At 41.6% G+C, this 13,771-nt stretch overlaps 2 protein-coding genes across 2 annotated transcripts; one reads left to right on the top strand and one right to left on the bottom strand.

Annotated features, from left to right (window-relative positions):
* The first annotated feature begins 587 nt into the window (after positions 1-587).
* dynlt3 (dynein light chain Tctex-type 3) lies at positions 588-3,246 on the top strand. Its single transcript, XM_047576307.1, has 5 exons — positions 588-758; positions 1,103-1,144; positions 1,535-1,658; positions 1,755-1,832; positions 2,859-3,246. The coding sequence occupies exons 1-5, from the start codon at positions 723-725 to the stop codon at positions 2,930-2,932; spliced, it is 354 nt and encodes a 117-aa protein (XP_047432263.1). The 5' UTR covers positions 588-722; the 3' UTR covers positions 2,933-3,246.
* Positions 3,247-3,735: 489 nt separating this feature from the next.
* On the bottom strand, positions 3,736-12,495 carry LOC125000651 (cytochrome b-245 heavy chain). The gene is made up of 14 exons (XM_047576247.1): positions 12,389-12,495; positions 11,850-11,906; positions 11,453-11,545; positions 10,361-10,471; positions 10,182-10,266; positions 9,923-10,071; positions 8,572-8,753; positions 8,350-8,482; positions 7,423-7,515; positions 7,073-7,326; positions 6,408-6,570; positions 6,187-6,333; positions 5,965-6,089; positions 3,736-4,559 (listed from the first exon to the last, which is right to left on the bottom strand). The coding sequence occupies exons 2-14, from the start codon at positions 11,892-11,894 to the stop codon at positions 4,442-4,444; spliced, it is 1,698 nt and encodes a 565-aa protein (XP_047432203.1). The 5' UTR covers positions 11,895-11,906; positions 12,389-12,495; the 3' UTR covers positions 3,736-4,441.
* Between the last annotated feature and the right edge of the window lie 1,276 nt (positions 12,496-13,771).

Raw genomic sequence — 13,771 nt, 5'->3', positions numbered from 1 at the left:
TTGCTTTTATATTGTGACACGACAATCTCGTTTAACCTCACCTGTTTTTGTATGATATGAATTTTGATATAAAGATGAATCATTATTTTGCATTAAAAGGGTTATATTTTCCTGTTTTCATTAAGAAATGGTATGACACTGCATGTACCAACATAAAAACATAATTTTTTCCCCATAATTTTATTCATTAAAATGAATATCAACATTTTTTGCTTCAGAAGTCAGGATAAAACAGTTACATTAAGCAAGAGAAGAATGAATTAATTAATTTATTTCAAACATAACAACAACAATTTCCCTATTTGTGCATACTAAAGAAAGAAATGATTATAAACCAAAACAAAACAAAACAAGACCAAAAAATAATATATACAGAGCTTCTTTATTCAAAAAAGGACTATCGAAAAGAATAATCTATTATCTAATATCCATATTTTTCATTTTATTTAATATTTTCAGTTTTATTTTATTTTATTTTATTTTATTTTACTGTGTTGTTGTCGTGTCATATCTGTCCAGCAGGTGTCAGCAGTTCGCGGAGCGCCGCTCTGTCTCCGGGTTCGTGTCGCTCTTCTCCGGCGTCGTTGACTCTGTTGACAGCTCGTAGCTCGTAGCTCGTCGGAAGCGGCTGAACGTTTTCTGCCTTTTCTCTGAGCAGCGTCACTTTTTGCTTCTGTTTTTACCTGGAAACTAAGACTGTACTCAGCTCAGACCTCGGACAGATGCCAGGAATGGAGGAATATCAGAACGGAAGCGAGGTTTGTTCCTGAATTGTCTCCGCTAACGTTGGCTAGCATTTAGCTACCGTTTAGCTCAATTAGCCGGCTAGCATCATTAGCCTCAGCTTTAACTTTAACGAGGATTTCTGATGCTGACGCTGTGTTTTCTGTGTGAAATCATTAAGTAATGCTGAGCATCGTATTCAGAATTAATTCTGGTATTTGTGGACCTTAACATGTTTTTGAAAGTCCATGTGTGTTCTACATTATTTGATGCTATAAGCTAATACAGCCCTGATGTTTTCCTTCAAACATCCTGAACTAATATTAAAATAACTTGCTTCGGTGTTGAAAGTGGCTGATAATCTGCATTTTTTTCCCAGGGTTCATTCAACTCAGAAGAGGCTGATAACATTGTCAAAGAGGTAACATCACTTTTACTTTTATCATTTGTTCTGTCCTTATCTTGTGTTTATATGTGATTACACATATATACTCACAGAGTAAAGGTGATATCTAGGAAGTTCTTACTTCACACACTGATGGTAAAGGTTCATTAATTTGTGTAAAGTTAAAACCTTAAGTTAGGCAGAGGCACAAATCAGATGTTTACAGCTGTGGTTTATTTCCGATGCTATTATAGAGGACACATTTGTCTTTCTCAGGTTTGTGTTGGGAATATTTAGTTCAGATCAGAACAGAGTCTTCTCTTCATTTCAGTCCCCTGTGGTGAAACAGCACCCGGTGACTCCCACATGACTCCGATCGCATCCAAACCATGTCTCTGTGTGTGTGTCTGTGTGTGTCTGTCTCAGTGTATCGAGGGCGTCGTAGGTGGTGACGATTACAGCCAGAGTCAGGTGAACAAGTGGACGGCCAGCATCGTGGAGCGCTGCCTCACACAGCTGGTCAAACAGGGGAAGCCTTTCAAGTACATTGGTATGTGTGTGAGAGGAGAACGACCAAAACGAGACATAAAGGAGGAGGAGATGGGTATAAATACAATTTGTTTTGTTTGTTTGTTTGTTTGCACAGTGACATGTGCTGTGATGCAGAAAACAGGAGCAGGCCTCCACACAGCTAACTCCTGCTACTGGGACACTGCCATGGATGGTAGGTTTCTGAGGGTCTATTATTATTATATTAACCCTCAGACTTCTGTTTAATTTGCCAATGTCCAAAAGCTGCTTTAAAAACTTAGCTGATTAATATTTTTATTTCAGATATTTTCTGCATAAATCTCTTAAAACACTTCAGCACTTTACAAAACTACAAAAAATTATATCATTATGAGGATTTTAACCCTTTAAATGCCAGTTTGATAACTTAAAGTCGTTGTTTTTCTTTTGCAGAAAATAAAAGATGCAAATTTAGCTACTTTCCATAAAACTAATGTTGTGTGTCTGGTTCATATTTTTCAACTCAGTCTTGGGTGTGACCGAGATTATGTAAAATATTGACTTGATTATGTGATTAGTTGTCTCACTGACTTCCATCATAACCTCAGACATGACTCAATATAAACATTCATTCTGCAAGATCAGGGTTTCATTTATCAGCTATTTCCCCGTTATAGGGCCTGTGAATGAAATGTTTATTTCATTGTTTTTTGTGAGTGTGTTATTCAGCTTAGGAGATATTTTGAGGTGTGTGTGTTTCTGTGACAAATGTGACCATTTTTCTCATAAATGAAACCCTAATGTTGTAGAGAGATTGAACAATGTGGTTATGGTGGAAGTCAATGGGACATTTTTAGTAATACATTTTTAACCTATTGCTACACATAAACTAATCATATAATCAGGTCAATATTTTAGATATTATAAACATATAGAGAGAGATATATTATATTTCATGCATTTTTTGCAACAACAGTGACTTCAAGGAAATCAAACATTTAAAGGGTAAAAATCATCTAAATGATTGAACTTTTGGTAGTTTTATGAAGTGCTGAAGTGGTTTAAGAGATTTATGCTGAAAAAAATATTACTCAGTTAAGATTTTTTAGCAGTTTATGGACACAAGAGGGTTGGTCAGGTGAAATATGCTCTAACACAGTCAAGATGACGACGAGGTTGGTTTCCTCGGGGTTAATTATACGACGCCTGTTTTCTTCTTGTGTTTGTTTTGCGTCTGCAGGAAGCTGCACAGTGAGATGGGAGAACCGCACCATGTACTGTGTGGTCAGTGTGTTTGCGGTGGCCATTGCATAGGACGCACACGTCACTGAATGACCGCGGTCACCAGGAGAAGGTGCAGTGCGCGGTTGTGAGCAGCAGGGGGCGACCAAGTGCCACAGACTCCTCCTCTGTACAGCTGTGTCCAGCCTTCACATGCATGTAACAACCATCTTAATGTATTTATCTTCTCATGCCGCTGCAGAGCTGCAGTGGCTTCACTTTATTGTTTATGTCGCAGCTGGAAACCATCCATTTATACTTATATGTTCATCACGTGTATCGTGTTAAAGGCAGGAGGAAGATGTTTTGTACTCGAAGCTGCAGGATAATAAACAAACTGAAGCATTCACGTGTTCCTTTTAAATCTATAACAGCGACATTTCATCATTTATTGATTTATAGTATTTTTTAGAGGCAGGCTTTTGTAGGATAAGATCATAAAAATGAGATCAGTGTCACAGATGTACATGTACGTCTGTTAGCTCAGTGAGTTCCCCTCTAAACTACTCTCATGCAAAATCATCTTATGTTGCTGAAGTTCAGTTTTTATCTCCTTCTCTGCCTTTAATCATCTCACAAAGCCTCGGGTCCATCCTGGGACCTGATCCTGATGCAGCTTCAGGATTAATACTAGAATCCTATCAGAGTCATGAAATGCTCTCAGGAAATACGTTAACAGCATGGCCAAACATTACTCTAAGCCTTCTTATCATTTTTTTGTTGTTTTTTTTTTACAGTGCATATAAATGATTTAACAACCTGATCTTATGCAGGAGTTGTGTGTCTTTAGTGGTTGTTTTTGTGTGTGAGCTGCAGCAGCACATTCAAACAGACTCTTCAAAAAGTTCAAGTTTATTATCACTTGGTTGTGAGTGCTACACATACACAAAGTAAAGATCTGATTGTCTGAATAAAAAATGTACTAAATAATACAAATATTTCTACTTTTATTATTGTTCCAGACAAAGTTAGTAACTGATTCAGGAATTTGTAAACAGACAAAAACAAAACAGTCTCGTTGAGTCACGGGATGCAGTTCTTTTTCAGTTGTCACGGAGACCAGAGCCTAACATCTGAACCGTCTCCATGACAACTGAGCAAACTATCCACTAATACATTGGCTGCTTCCTTCAAAGTTTCCACAAACACACACGAGAGTTTCTCAGGCGCGTCTTAACCCGACAAGATAAAATCCATAAAAGCTTCGTCCAGTATTTGAAAACGCAAACAACATGAACATGAACTAAAAAAAAAAAGCAGCGCAGCTCAAAAGCAGAAAACATGGAGGACGTGCTGGAAGCTACTCATCAGCTCTAACTGTAGCAGAGAAAGCTTTAATATCTTATATTTAGCTCTTAACCTCCCACCTTCACCTCAAAGAAAAGTCAGAAGAAACCAAAAAAAAAAGGAACAAATATTTTGAAACCAGCTTGTAACACAAAAGGAGAAGAGGCTGATGTGGAAAGTCTCGCTTCCTGAGAAAGAGAGAGAGAGAGAAAGAGAAAGCGTCGTAGCTAAAGGAGTGAAGGTGTAAAGTTCTTTTCAGAAGTTTTCCTTGTTGAAGATGAACTTGACGTCGGCCTCCGTGTGTGACAGACACTGTTTCTCCAGAGACTTGCCGAGCTGAGGCGGACCGCACAGGAACACTCCCACTTTGGTTCTGCACGACCAAACAAGACATCGTTTAGACTTTATTACTTATCTTCATGCAAACATCTGAATTTGTCCCAATAAAACCACTACAGGCTAAAAGTCTCTGTTCACAATGACAAAGAAAAACAGTTCTATGTATTCTGGGATGCATTCATAGGTATATATATATATATATATATATATATATTTTTTTTTTTTTCCAATTTCCCCCCACTAGTTTAAATTTATTTAAATACACACGAATCCAACATATTTCAGTAAAGAGAGAAATGGAGGCTGTCTTTCAGTCACTCATTCAGAGATAGAGTCCGCAGTAGGCCCCGCCCCTAGTGCTGCTGAGCCAATCAGAAGATATGAGCAAGATGTTAGCAATATTAGCATATGAGAAGCTATATATCTATAAGAGTATTTGAATCTGTTTTATATGAATAGCTTAATGTTAAATGCAAAATGATAATGTTTATTTATAAATAGCTCTAGGCTTTTAGGAGTTTAATATAGAACACATATAGAAGGTCGGGGGTCCCTACTTAATCTGAAAAGTGTTGAAGACCTCTGCTTTTATTGATATGAACCTCTACATTAATGTAAGCAGACCACTGCTGAATAAATAATAATAAATAAATAAATAATAAATGCCAGCAAAAGTAAAGAAGAGTTTTAGTTGCACGAGTCACAGCTTCAGTACAAAAGTAACAAAACAAATCACAGTTTGCATTTATTCACTTTAACTGCTCGGCTTTTGAGAGTCTACATACAAATATCCCTCATGGAACGAAGGCCTCATATATGTATATATGTATATATGCCTCATATATACCTGATAATTCTAGTAAAAATGTCTTCTGAATAGCGACTCTTTATCCTTCTGAGACCTCAGCTTTTATTTTCTATGCATTTTTAATCCCTCCGAGGTATTTGGGATCAGTAGGACCTAAAACGGGATTATTTCATTATTTACATTATAATAAAGTCACAAATGTGTGACAAAATATAAAACTGTGTTCGCAGAATTGCGAACAATGAACGTCCCCTAACGAGTTCATGCTAATTAGCAGCTCGTAGAAACAATAACAAGAATAAATAAACAGGTTTCAACCGTAGAATTTGATGTGGGTTCGTCCCGTGGAGAATGAATTTTTAGGAATAAGTGTATTGGCCCTTTGCCATCACTAGAGGACAGACTAAAGTGTCCACTAACGAGGACAACGGGTTTAAATGAAGCAGAATAAGCTGCAATAAAACCTAAAACTTAATGTCCCCATATGAGGATGCTGGCTCTCAGGAGGTTAAATAGTAATCATGTTTATGTTATGATGTGTTGTGTACAAATTTGATCTTGCGTCCAAACTTGTGTCCTGTAGTGTAAATGGAGGCAGAGGTGAGGATGTGTGCAGCCCAGAGAGCCTCACCCCGGGTGCTTTGACGCGATGTTGGTGAACTCGTTGTCCCAGTTGGGTTTCCCGTAGAGAGTCTTCTGTTTGAGGCCCGTGATCGGATCGTTCTCGGCCTCGTGGTGAACACGGAAATGAGCCGCCTGATACGGGACGGGGAGGAGAGAACCTGGTTTTAGTTCTGCTGCAGGTGTGGATTAAAATTAAAGACCCTGCTGGGTTTCCTGTCCACCTCCTTACCTCGGTCTCCTTCCAGCGGGTGAGGTAGATGTTGTAGCTGAGGAAGTCGGTCATGCCCTTCTCCGTCATCTGGCCCTCCAGAGACTGCAGCAGGTCTGCGAACCACTCGAAGGCCTGAGTCTCGGGACACAGCCAGTAGAAGTAGATCTAGGATGGAGTCACTTCATTCAGTTTTTCTAGTTCTACATTTTAAGTTTAACGCCTGTGCACCAGTTTCTCACCTTCTTGGTAAAGACCTCCTGGTTGTTCTGAATACGTTTGTACCACACGGACTTGAGGATGGAGGCGAAAGGAGTCACTCCGATCCCAGCGCCCACCAACATGACCACCTCGTAGCGGAACACGTCCTCGCTGGCGGTTCCAAAGGGCCCGTCTATGGCCACCCTGAGGACAGGAGGGAAGACACCGGTTATGGAGACAGCTCAGCTTCTCAGGATGCATGTAAAAAACATCTCTCTATGTGTTTTGTACGAGTCACACAATCGCTTTTCTCTTCGCTGTTGTTAGATCTTTCCAACGTTTCTGCAGCACGTTCTCCAACAGCTGCAACAGTTGATTCGTTTCTGAACAATCAACACGCGGCTCTGAAGGTGTTTTCGTCCGAGGCGGCAGCTCTGAATAAAGACCTCATTCTTTCATTGTCTGGTCTCAAGAAAACAGAAAAATTCTCCAGCGCTCACAGCAGGGAATCAACTTAATGGCTGGAAGATGCTATTGATAATCTTTCATGGTGGTTTCAGGAGCCAGCAGAGACAACACATTAAATACTCAGGGCTCTTTTCTCTCCAGCTTTTAAAAGGAGCGCTGGATCCAGGGAGGCAGCGATCGAAAAGCAATTTCTGACTCAATTTTCCTCTTTTCTAAACCAATTTTCCTGTTGTCATACTTGGGCAGTTTCCAGGCCTCCTGCGGTTCGTTCCTGTCTCCTCCACAGGCCTCGTACAGCGCCTGGGTCCAGTCCCCCACGATACGGATGTGGGCGCTGAAGTAGTCCTCCTCTGGGGCCGAGGTCAGGGTGAAGGGGTGCCACTCCAGCCGGGAGACGGAGGGACACTGGATGAAGACGTACTGTCCCACCTCCATGCGGAAACCTTTCCTCTTCATCTGCAGCTCCAGCGTCTTGGAGGGATGCATCACCACCTGTGGACACCCAGAACAGGAGTATCAGGTATATCAGTGCATCAGAGCCACTGAATTATATATGTGTACTTGTGTTTTTACTGCGTGATTACACACCTTGGTGATGACCACTTTTTGATGGGCTCGATAGAGGCGAACGAACCTCTCACACACGTAGAGGATCATAGGGGCTAAAACCCACTTCCATGTCTGGAGAAGAGGAAAATGTTGAAAAATGAACAGTCATAGCTTTTGTTTGGTTTGCTTTTTTAATTTCTCCAAGGTGACTTGGGATCAGTAAGATCTGAGACGTACAAAAGCATCAACTTTGAACAGGAAGTAGTAGTTTTATGTCCTCACATGTGGACACTGGGTTTTTTTATTTTAATACCTGAATATGGCTGAGCAAAGACAGAATGATTAAGTCCCAACGTCCTCAAACGAGTACTAAATTGGTTAAATTTGCAAACTAAATAAATAAATTTAAACCTTTGCTACCACTAGATGGCAGACTAAAGTGTCCACTAATGAGGACAACAGGTTTAAATGAAGCAGAATAAGCTGCAATATTGTCCCCATATGAGGACGCGGGGGTCTCTGGAGGATTAAATGGTATAAAAATGGTTAATTGTTGAGATGGAAGCCAAGAAAGGCTCATGAACTACCTCCAATAAATGAAGCAAAATGTATCTACAGATGTAAAATAACCTTAAACTACAAATAAGATGGAAACAAAACAAAAAATATATAAAGGTACAAATCTTTGTCTAGAAATCTAGAGGAAATTAAAGTAATTTAAACTTTTATCCGAGACAGATACTAGCTACTTGATACTAGTTGGTGTAAAAACATGATAGAGGACGTTTCAGTGGATTCATTCTGCAGCCGATCACGTAACTGAATGCTGTTCATCGACATGTTAGAGCTCGTTCACGGTCTTAGTCTCTTTTTAAAGACACGACTCAAAGGTTTCTAGAGGTGGTTTTGTTGTTGAATCCTATAATGACTGAATGAATGAATGAATGTGTGAGGAAAACTTCTCACCCCTGGTGGATTTCCAGCGAACTCTGGCACGGCACAGTCCGATCCGTTCTTCCCCCACTCTTCGAAGCGACTGGTGCAGTTGACCGGATCGTTTGTCTCCAGGCTCTCACGGGTCTGTCCTCGAACTATGCGCCTGCACACACAAATAAAAGAGTCCAAACTAAACTGGGAGACAGAAGGCAGCTGTCAGGGTCCAGGTGATTAATGGCGTGGACGTCTCACCCGTAGCCGTGGAACACCAGGCCGATGAAGAAGATGACGAAGAGGTGGTGTGTGTACCAGAAGACCTCGAAGTAGGACCTGCGGATGACCTCCATGGAGGAGGTGATGATGAGGATGAGGGCCAGCGTGATGGCCACGCCCGTCAGCCCGGCGATGGTGGTGAACATGACGATGGTGGGGTTCTGCAACACAATACATTTCACTGGTGATTAATGCACTTATTTATATGGATTCTATGGATGTGAGTGGGATTAGTCCTGTGACGGCTGTGGTCATGGGTCAGTTTTATCAGAGGTTTCTAATTTGAACTCACGCCCCTGCAGATCAACTTTATGGGCCAACTTCCCTCATGTGCTAAAGGTCTGTTTTGTCATAGTTCCTGCTAGTTGTGAGGTCAACAAAAGGGAAACAGTTCAAGATGGAAGCTTGTCCCAGTCTGAAGCAGCAGAACGAGTTTCTGGACGTCTACGTTCTGGACGAGGCTCAGGTTTAGTTAGGAAACTGAAATGATGACGAACGGGAGAATCCATAAAAGGATAAGAGTAATAATTAGTATTTTAGTCCTGACACTGTTTCCTCGGTCTTCTCTGATTGGCTCAATGACATGATGAAGGGGGAAACTAAGATGGTGGTACTGTATCTCCAAAGAGGAAGTTTCTCAAAATACCAAAAGTCAAACACATATACATCCAAAGAGGAAGTTTGCCAGATGAAGAAATACATTTACCCCAAAAGAACTATATGAAGCAATTAAGCCGAATTAAGCAGTCGGGGTTTCACACACTTTTGCAACACCAGAAATCTACCAACCGCCCTCCAACGCCAGACCTTCTCTTTAACCTCCTGAGACCACGCGTTTAAGGTTTTAGTTTGCAGCTTCCTCTGCTTTATGTAGTGGTAGCAAAGGTTAAAACTTTATGTATTTATGCTTGTTAACTTTCCAGTTCGATACGACGTGCAAATTTTACAAATTTTACCAATAGCAAGGAGCTAAAATGTGACTAAAATAATATAATAAAAATGCACAGCAAATAACCATCAATATATACATCTAAAATGATTTAACAGCAAATATTAGACACCTAATGGATCCTGAGCCACATTGTTCCCTCTGCTCTCACTGAACCATTGGCTCCTTTGCACATCTTGTTGGAACTATATCAGTGTTGACAGGGGTCCAGTTTCCTATGAATCCTGCAAAAACATGCAAAGTCTGCATGCAAAAACAATAGTAATATGGGAGGATTTAAGTGTGATTGATCTGATCCTCTGCGGTGATGAGTGCATGCTTTGAGAATAAAAGCAGATGTGTCAGGAGGTTCAGGGCAGGAGGCGTCTGGCCTGGACTCACCGTCTCGTTGGTCCTGATGGGGTTCAGGAAGGCCTCGCCTTCCTTGTCGCCGATCTCAGACAGGACGAAGGTCAGGAGGCTGCTGTTACGGTTCAGCTGGGCGTCCATGAAAAACTCAAAGTTGAACAAGTGTGCGACGATGTGCACGGCTGGAAGATGGAGAGACACAACAAGACAAGCAATGAGAAGGAATCACGACGGAACCTCCGACACAATCCACCTTTATTCACCCTCTCTCTGCTTGTTCTTTAATGAGTACCTGTGTGGAAGGCGATCATATAAGCCACCAGCTTGTGGAACGTCAGGTTTCTATCGAGTTGTCGCGCTGCCGTGCGGCTGCAGCACTGAACACAAGAGGAGGAGGAATGAGACATCAGAGACATCAGAGACACTCGGGGGACGGGGCAGTGTTCTGAGGTTAGCGGTGGTAGTTTCTACCTGGATGGTGCCACGGAGGAAGGACAGGAGGTTTCTGCAGACTGGAAGCAGGATGAGCATGCAGTTGAAGTTGAGGCAGGCGGCGGGGGCTCTGGCCCAGGGGAGGGCTTGCTGCAGGATTACAGACAAGAAAGAGAATAGAAACCGTCATTTCAGCTATTAAACGTGTGCATAACTTCAACAAACAAACAAGAGTCAAAGGTGTTGAGCTTTTACTGTGTGTGCACGTACTTTTATTCTCATTTCTGCTTCAATTTCAGTTTTACAAATGACTCTCACCACCACCACCGCCGCTACTGCCACAGGATAAACATTAACTGCACCTGTTAGCTGGTGTTAGCTTAACCTCGGACACTGATCATCCCTCCCCTCAGCCTGCAGCTCAGATCATTCACTCTCTAACTTTAGGATTTCAGGAATAAAATCTGTGTAAAGAAGTAGAAAGCAGCAGCTCGGCCTCCCGTTCCTCATCTCTGTGTTTAATTCTGTCAGATTCAGAGGAAATTTCAGTTCTGTTAGCTTGAAGCCAGCTGTCCACCCTAGTTCCCTTCTCTAGGTGAGATACAAGACACGGGGGAGGAGGAGGAGGAGATAAGGAGTCATTAGAGCAGGGGTGGATGTGTTTATCAGATCTGGGTCAAGTTCAGGTGGAGCTGAGATTCTGATTCTGTGACTCCTTGTTATGGCAAGTTAAGTTTTATTGGTAGGGCCTGACACAACAAACGAGTGGTTCCAGTAAGAGAAACCCACTTTAGGTAATCTGTAAACCCAGTAAAACGAGTCACGGAGTCATGCAGCTGTATGGTGTCGGTCTCTCTAGTAGGTCCGTGTACACTGACATGCAGCGATTTAGGTTTAAAGCCTTTTAGTCGCCCTGGTTCTGCCTCATACAGACACTTTAAAGAAGAGGCGACAGACTCCTTCATCGTCAACACTGAGGACTCTTGCACCTGCTTCATTTTGAGGAAATGAAAATGTGTATTTTTACCAGAGCTTTCTCGTTCTCCTTCTCCTTCTTTTTCACGGCTGAATCTTGAAACTAAGTGAGGGTGCAGCTGAAGCTCTAAATGTGTCGTTGTGTGCAGGACTCACCCCGAGCAGGTCTCTGGTGTAATCCCACCTCTTGACCAGGAAGGCCATGTAGAATGTGACGAAGAGGTACGCGTTGATCCCCAGCCATACCAGCTGCACGAGTCCGGAGTGGAAAGAAAATCACACACACAGCAGGAATAATGGATTAGATCCCCCGTAGATTACAGCATATTACTTTTTTATATGTAGATGTGGATTTACTTTCAGTCGATGCAGGTATTTTAACAATATCGTTTGCCCACAATTACCCAGATGAATCAGTGTAGCCTGAGAATGCATTTTCTTTTTAATTATTGGGTCATGAACAGCACAGAACAGAATGTTAAAAAAAAAAGACTAGACGGATAGAAATCTGATCAGAACTCTGAGAGGAAGGAAGAATTAAAAATATACTCACAATGACAAAGATGGAGAGTCCCTCGTTAGCTACAAAGTTCCCCATGATGAGAAGAGTCTGAGTGTGAAAGGAGTGAGTGAAGGAGCCCGCGTTAATGAGATGATATATGAGGAGGAAGCAGGAAGCAGTGAAGGAGGAGAGTGAAGCGTTTACTCATTTATTACCTCTTGTCGGGGCAAATAAGGAAGTGACCCTTTAAGGCTTTTACGGAATGAAGATTGCTTGTTTCCTTTTCAGTAATTCCTCCAGTCACAATAAAAAATATTCTTATCGTCTTATAACCTGACTCCTGGAGTTAATCTAGAACAGTTTCATCAAAGTTTGTGCAAACACAAGTTATTGGACGGTGATAACGACTTCAATCGACTGTTTCTTTGCAGCTATTTCAACCGTATTAAGGAGGAATATTTGACATTTTGCAAACATCAGAAATGCTCCAGCCACGCAGAGGAATAAAAGTCTTTCACTGCCCTTAAATTGCAAAAGTAAATAAAGGAAAGTGATTTGAGGCGAGGATCAGTGGAGTCAGGGACACTTACCAGCTCGACAGGCCGTGATGCTGCTGAGCTCTGGATGTGCTGAGGCTCAAGGCCGGGCGACCGTTGAAGAGGAACTTGCTCCTTGGTTTTGACATTGTGAATTTTAGACAGAGGAAGTGGCAGATTTGTAAAGGTGAAGTAAAACAGAAAAGTGATTGCCACACACTTCCTGTTTCACGCTGCAGCGCAGAAAGAAAAACACCTGAACTCAATCTGACTCTGGACCAGTAGAATACGAGGACGAGACACCTGTTGGTCTCCTCACGTCCTCACGTCCTCATGTCCTGGTTTCATGAAGCCATCAGAGACACTGAGAAGATCCCCGAGGTCTTGTAGTTCAGGCAGACGTTAAGTAGGAACCCCCCACCTATTATATGTGTTCTATGATAAACTATTTATAAATATACATTATTATTATCATCATTTTGCATTCAGCATTGAGCCTTATCCCTTTACTAAAATATGTTGGATTCTTGTTGACGTGTATCCAAGATGTTTGGGATCAGTATAAAAACGAAGCATCGTCCGTTTATTTTAATACCTGAACGCGGCTGAGAAAAGACAGAACAATGAAGTCCCGACGTCCTCAAACGAGCACTTGCTAATTAGCGACGTTGTAGCTCGATGCTATTGATATAATTTGTTAAATTTGATTTCATATCAAATTAGAAATGTTAACAAGAATAAATAAATAACTTATTTGCACAGTAAAATTTACTGATGTTTCCTTCCTTGTAGAACGAATCATGGTTTTACCATCTAGTGTGTTGACCCTTTGCTACCACTAGATGGCAGAGTAAAGCGTCCCCATATGAGGACGCAGGGTCCCAGGAGTCCCAGACTGATGGAGACATCAAGTAGGGACCCCCCTACAATATGTGTCCAGGCCGGTTATTGGCACAACATGAATAACATAAAATTGGAGTGAATTATATTAAGCTTGGCCTAGTGCTGAAATATCTTGGATTCATGTTAATGTGCATTTAAACAAAGTAAAAATTTGGGGGGAAATTTAAATATTTATATATATGAAAAGATTTCGTGTGCGGACCCCCTAGGGGTCACGGACCACCTGTTGAAGACCTATGCTTTTTTATGAGGTTTTGGGGGGTTTTTAATGATGCGTCATGTGACCAGAAGATGGCAGCATGCGTCATCATGTTGATCCTCTTCCTGTTTGCTGCTGGGCTCCAGTGCAGAGTCATGGACACGAGACCCTCCACGGATCCCCGCGGCCCTTAGAGGATCTTTGAAGTGGCTCCATTAGACCGACAGCTGACGTAAGAGCTCTTAATGAAATCATTAAAAAGTTGGTGTCCTTAAAAGCACCAAATAAAAAAAAAATAAATATTTGCCACAATGCTCTCATTCATAAAAACTTGT

This window comes from Mugil cephalus, chromosome 23 (genome assembly GCF_022458985.1).
Source record: "Mugil cephalus isolate CIBA_MC_2020 chromosome 23, CIBA_Mcephalus_1.1, whole genome shotgun sequence".
Lineage (NCBI taxonomy): Eukaryota > Metazoa > Chordata > Actinopteri > Mugiliformes > Mugilidae > Mugil > Mugil cephalus.
The sequence above is the reverse complement of the archived record's forward strand: the minus strand, read 5'-3'. Positions and strand labels throughout refer to the sequence as shown.